Source organism: Stegastes partitus, unplaced genomic scaffold, assembly GCF_000690725.1.
Source record: "Stegastes partitus isolate 25-593 unplaced genomic scaffold, Stegastes_partitus-1.0.2 Scaffold103, whole genome shotgun sequence".
In the NCBI taxonomy this organism is placed as follows: Eukaryota; Metazoa; Chordata; class Actinopteri; family Pomacentridae; genus Stegastes; species Stegastes partitus.
In genome coordinates, this window is record NW_007577834.1 from 269,165 (window position 1) to 275,164 (window position 6,000).

A 6,000-nucleotide genomic window follows, 5' to 3' on the forward strand; every position below is an offset into this window, starting at 1 on the left:
TTTTAAGTTTTTATCCACTTCAGAAGACTTGAAAACTTGAACAAGCCAGTTACGTAGTGTTGCCTTCTGGAGCTGTGTGAGAAACAGAGCATGTCTGCAGTCTTTGTCATATGTATTACCACTGTTCAGTGAAAACTTTACTTTTAACTTTACATTTTCAAAGAACCGGCTTTTCCCAATTCAGAATCAGAGGCTTTTTTCTCTGCTCCCATACACTTTTAAATACACAGCTGAACTGAGACCCTTAGGCCATGGACATTTGTCAGTACATGAAAGTAATGTTCTTAAGCAAACTTAAAGGGAAGAGAAGTGGAAAATGCCAAGATTATCCTTTCATATCACCGTCGCACAGTGGCTGTTGTCAGGATCTGCCACAGCCTGTTGGAGAGAATCGGTCTCAGGTTGTTCTGAAGTCATCGAGGAAGGAGGAAACACATCAGTGAAGGGGAAAGGAGGGTTTGTTGAACTAGTTGTCTCCATTCAGTGTATATTCATTAAAGCTAATCACAGTTAATTAGCCGGGTGGAGCAAATTGCCAGTTGTGGGGCGCTGGGCCCAGCTGCAAGGCAGAAAACTGTGTCAGCAGCATGAATCTTTGCACAGCAAATCAGGTGGAACTCACCTTGAGTTTTAGGTTTATTCTTACTGGCACCAAAATCAGAGACCTTATGACTACTGGGCAGGCCCTGACTTAGTTTGTTTACTGGAGCACTGATTATCTTTACTAGTTTTACTGTAGATGGATGGTTGCTTCATGGTTATCATCAAGTTTTGAGTTCGTGTGAATGTAACCCACATGCAGCATTGCACTTGTAGACTGTCATTTGAGCTGGTCATTACAGTTCAAATTGTGAATTAAAAGCAGCAGCCCCATTGCCTCACTGAGCACTGCTTACTGTCAGGCTGAAGCACAAGGCACATCCTGCCTTTGCTGCTGTCTTCCCCCACATCAGATTTTCCCTCACAGTTAACACGGTTAAATCCCAGGTCTGAGTGAACAAGCATTTAAAAAATAAGCTTAAAACCTGGGCTGTTGTAATTTGACAAATTTTGAATGAAACAATGTGTTGCAAGAGTTTTGTTTCGAGAAGGATTTCATGAAATCATTCAGGGATTTGGCTAGATCACTGAAAAGCGTGAGGGACTTAGAAAGCACAAAATTCTCTCACAGCTCCATGGCCTGTGTTGTTAGATTAGGAAGAGGAGGTTAAGAGGGAAATGTATAAACCAGAACGACGCTCTTTTAAGAAACAAATCAAACGTTTTGGTAATTGACATCGAAACACAGACCTCCAACTATGACATAACTGTACGAGCTACTACAACTCACAAGTGAGGACAATTTCATATATGTGCCAGCTAGCCAGGTCTAAATCACACGAGATTTAGTGTTTCTTTGACATGCAGTACAAGATAGAACAGGAAACTTTTGGACACAGGAATGGAAAAGTGCAAAGTGTTTTTTTTTCTTTTTCTTTTTTTTTATTTGCCAGGTCTTTAACCCATCTTTGACATTTTTTTGGACAGTAAATTGGTTAACTTCCATTTATGATCCAGTGTTGATGAAAGAAGAAGGCGGCAGTTTGGATTATATCGATGTTGGCGATCTCATCAGAAATCATACTTCACCTCCCACACTGCCACATGTCCTTTATCCATTCATATCCCAGTATCCCCTTGTAATCTAAAGTTTAGATTTATAGGTTTGATGTTTTTCATATGCAGCTGCTCCATAAACTGAATCTCACATCCAATCTTGATAATTCAAGATTTGTCTTCCTCCTTGGCGATCTGGCGGCCATGCTGGATATCTGCTTCTGTAGCATGTCGGCCCACAAAGCAATAAGCTTCTGCTACAGTTTTCTTTCTGTTTCTCTTGTTGTGTTGTTTTTTTTTATAGGCTGTAAAAGCACCGAAGCACAAAAGGGCTCCTCATCAAGTCTGACATTCCCCTGCACTCTGCCAGATGTTTTATAAGAAATGAAAAACATAGTGTGAAACATACAAGTTGTACCCTGCCAAATGTCAGACTGCTGCATGGCAGCCAGTTGGTGGGTTCATAATGTGGGATTACATGGATGGCTGAGTTTGTGATGCTGTCAGTGTCACAAAAAACAGGTCAAAATGTTCAGTATCACACTGTCACAGAAGGCGTGCAACATTGTGGCAGCTAACCGTTGTGTTTTTGCTTTGGTTGCTTGAGTTGCTCGCAGGTCAGTTTAATCTGAAAGAGGGTACTTCAGGTCTGTTTCTGCAGATCTGTGTGCATGTGTCCAAGTGTGTTCATTTAACTCATCAGGGGGTTTGTCCCATTTGGAGTGTTTTGGCCAACTTCATTCTGCTTTTTCTCTGTGGGAAGAGGTCAAAAGCCAATACAGAGACACGAGTCATGGCTTGTTTTGCACTCTGGCCAAATTGCCTGAGTGCTGGCCTGCGCCGAGGAGCCTGAGTGAGTCATTTTCACTTAAATTATACAAATTAGTTATAATAAGGAAAGTGAAGTTTTTTTAAATTCTAAAATAACTATTCTACACTTGTCTTGATTTGCATGACGTCCCTTCTTGATAATGTGTAAAAACACAGAGAAAGGCTAGACTAGTTGTCTGTAGTTCTGTAAATGAAAGGGGTGGAGAGGTTGGACCTGCCATGTTGAATTTGGGGGAAAATCCCCCAGACGAAAAATACTGACTCAAGCTACTTGCTCTGGATGACAGTCTGGCTGAAGTAGAGAGGTTAAAATTGCGACTCCCTTCTTCCAACTGTCTGAAGTGTCTTAAAGCAACACTGTCACTTGTAGATAATGTCACTTTGTGATTTTTGTAAAATAAAAGCTTTTTTTTTTCTTTTTTTTTAAGCCGCTGCACCAGAGGCTGCTTTTGAGTTTTCCATTTGTCCATCCATCACATTCTCGTGAACTCAGTGTCTCTACAATCTGAACACAGAGAATTTCGTAAACGCTTGTTTGGATTCAAGAGTGAACTGACCTGAAAGTTCAAAGGTCAAATTTACTGTGATATCGTCATGTTATACATTTTTAAAGCCAGTATTCAACAGCAGGAACAGAAGGGAAAAAGAATGAAAATTGCAACTAGACACCAAAACTTTTCTGAGCTACTACACACAACTACGTAATGTACGTTTCATGCTCTGACAAATGTCAGTATAAGGGAAAGCTTGGACAAAAAAGAGGAAAGTGTGTGGATGTGTTGATGTTTTCTATGCATACAGCTCATGAAAAATCTCTTCTCTGCTTTACTGAACATTTTGTTTCCACCATTCGTCTCTTCATATCCCAAACAATACCTGGTTTGTCTCACTCAGTTACATTACAATGAAACCATCATGGAGTCTGGTAACAGATGTGTAATGTACAGGCATTTCTACTAATCACTCAGAATTGACGTATAGCGTGCAAGTATGTGCCTGCGTTCAGATACCAAAAATGGCAAATCAATTTGGATATGTATAATGTAAACATGACAGTGATGAACTGGTCTGTGGGGATGCTGTGGTCTCTGGCAACCTGGTCTCAGAGATTCAGCTTGTGACATGCAGGACCCAAATACGTTTTCCAGAGTTTCAAAAATTGCCTGAACACATTAGTTTAGCTTTTTCTGCCCGAATGAACAGTGTTTGAACGCTGACATCTTTCGACCAATGATGACAGTATTTGTCTTGTCTGTTTTTGTTTCCCGTGCAGGAGGAGTGCTTCCTCAACCTGGAGGCTCCCGTCAGCAGGGTCTGCGGTTACGACACTCCCTTCCCTCACATCTTCGAGCCCTTCTACATCCCCGACAAATGGAAGTGCTTTGAGGCAATCAGGAGGATGATCAACTACTAAACCGCCATCAGGTAGAAAAGATACGACGGCTCCTTTTGAAGCAAATTTTAATGGAGCATTATGTCGTTTTCATACACTTAGTGTATATTAAAGCCTGTCGACAGCTGCCTTGTAATCTGCATTATTTATTCCAGTTCTGTAGTTAGAAAGACATGAAAAGGTGACTTAACTATGACCTGCCATCAAGAACAAAAATTATCATCAGAGGAGATGTTACTGCCTTGCACGTACCCTCTACTATAACCCTTCACTACAGGTATAGTTTATTCTTGTCCAGACATGACAGACTAATCCCATATATATTCTACTCATTGGAGTGCATTTTAAGTCCCAGCTCACATAGCTTTTAATCTGTCAGTAGATGCCACTGCTAAACAGGTAATATCACACCCTTAGACTCAGCCGTAAACATATATATTGATGTATATCTTTTTCAGTAAGCATTTGGGAAACTATTCCACTTGTTAAATTGACATAAAAATGCAAATTGCCTTTGTCTTGTTGTGTCCAAAATCAGTGGACAGCACCTAAATCAACATGAAAATTCTTCCCGCGTTTTGCGAGAAACCAAAAACTAAATTTTGACGCATGTCGCACATCACTGCAAGAGTTCAGTCCGGGATGCATCTGTATTCTGTGGACATGCCTCCCTGACACCAAAGCTTCCTGACGTGAAGCTGGAGAGTTTTGAGGATTCCACAGCATCTGTTTTGAGTGTGTTCACACCTGCATTTAGCCGTGCCGACTTGTAATCAGACCACCCAAGACTGATTTTTAGTGCCAAGTGTTAACAGGGCGTGCATGTCATGGATATGCCCGCGGAGTTGTGCAACCTTGTACTGTGCATCTAAGAATGCGGCCTACCCTGTTGTCTTTCATTATTTGCAGAAGTGTTGAATTATCCTTTGAGCTGGAACTGCCTGCCAAGCTGTTTCGTAATTCCTTTTTAATTGTCAGTGTCATCTTGAGTTATTGCCATTCAAAGCTTGGCCTATAAGAGAGGAGGAGCCATTTATTAGATCCTTAATTGAATCCAACACATCCTCATTGTTCGTCATCTCCATCCAGCTCCACTTTTCCTCCTCATCTGCCATCCACTGCCGATCGCCAAGTTATTCACTTATTGAACCTCTCTGTTTTTCCAGAGCCAACTTCTGGTAGCCCTGAACTTGAAGCTCTCTCTCCCTTTTCCTCTTCATTCATCCAGTCGGTGGAGACCAGCCAGGAAAAGACACTTTGTTGACCATCCAATCAGAAAGCAGTATCCAGATGGGCTCCATGTCCCTCTATGTCCTCGAGCTAGAAGACTGTTAACCTATCTCTGGATTAAAGAACCGCATTCTGTTGCAAGGGAAAAGTGACTTGAGCCACTCTATATGGTGAAACTATCTTAGCTTCATTGGTAACATAATGCTCATGATTTCATTTCCTCCAAAATAAAAGTTGGATACTGTAGGGTTTAGTGGTATTTTGGTTGAATGGTTGAATTTGTGACTGTGTGCCTCTCTGTGCTGTTACTTTTGATTATATGTGTCCAACTCTGCTCCAATCTTTATTTAGTTTAACAAGAACCAAACTATACTGTACTAATATAATAGATATGTGGTTTTTAAGTAAAATAAAGTGATCTGAATTGGTGAAAACATTTGGTTTAATGCTTTGAATTTCTTGGGATTTCACTGGATCCTTTTGGAAGCAAAGCAGTGCACTCAGCACTCATGGGAATGTTTTAGTTTGATGAATCTTCTGCAGAACATATTTTACAAATTAATTTTACAACTTGTTGAAGATATTTTGTTGTATTCATTTTAGTAGTTTTGGATTTTTCGACCAGCTGCTCATCCTGTCCACCCTGCTGAGAAAATCTAAAAAACGGATATTTTTCAGTCGTGGCAGCACTTTGATAGAAAGATGTGAAATTGCGGAAAAAGTCATAGAATTTTATGTCATGGCCGCAGTTCGCAACTGCTGGGAAGTTTTAAGACATTTCCATTTCACTTGTGCCTCAATAAGAAAAGTATCTTTTCTTGTTAAATATCTTGTAAATCCTTTACATTTGGGTAAGTAGAGTCATGGGATTAATCAAGATTACTGCTGGAACCCTGCGCGCTTTGCCAGCACGTGTTTCTCACAAATCCTGATTCATGGTCAAAGTATGA

The 6,000-nt window shown here is 40.6% G+C and overlaps 1 protein-coding gene across 2 annotated transcripts in view; it reads left to right on the forward strand.

Moving 5' to 3' along the window:
* bckdhb (branched chain keto acid dehydrogenase E1 subunit beta) overlaps positions 1–5,486 on the forward strand; it is a 53,357-nt gene extending 47,871 nt beyond the window's left edge. The window contains exons 10-11 of one of the 2 annotated variants that reach the window (XM_008277609.1): positions 3,701–3,852; positions 4,987–5,486. In XM_008277609.1, coding sequence (XP_008275831.1) covers positions 3,701–3,841 — 141 coding nt within the window. In that variant the 3' untranslated portion in view covers positions 3,842–3,852; positions 4,987–5,486. The remainder of the gene's footprint in view (positions 1–3,700; positions 3,853–4,986) is intronic. The other variant, XM_008277610.1, reaches the window with a different exon arrangement.
* Positions 5,487–6,000: the final 514 nt, after the last annotated feature.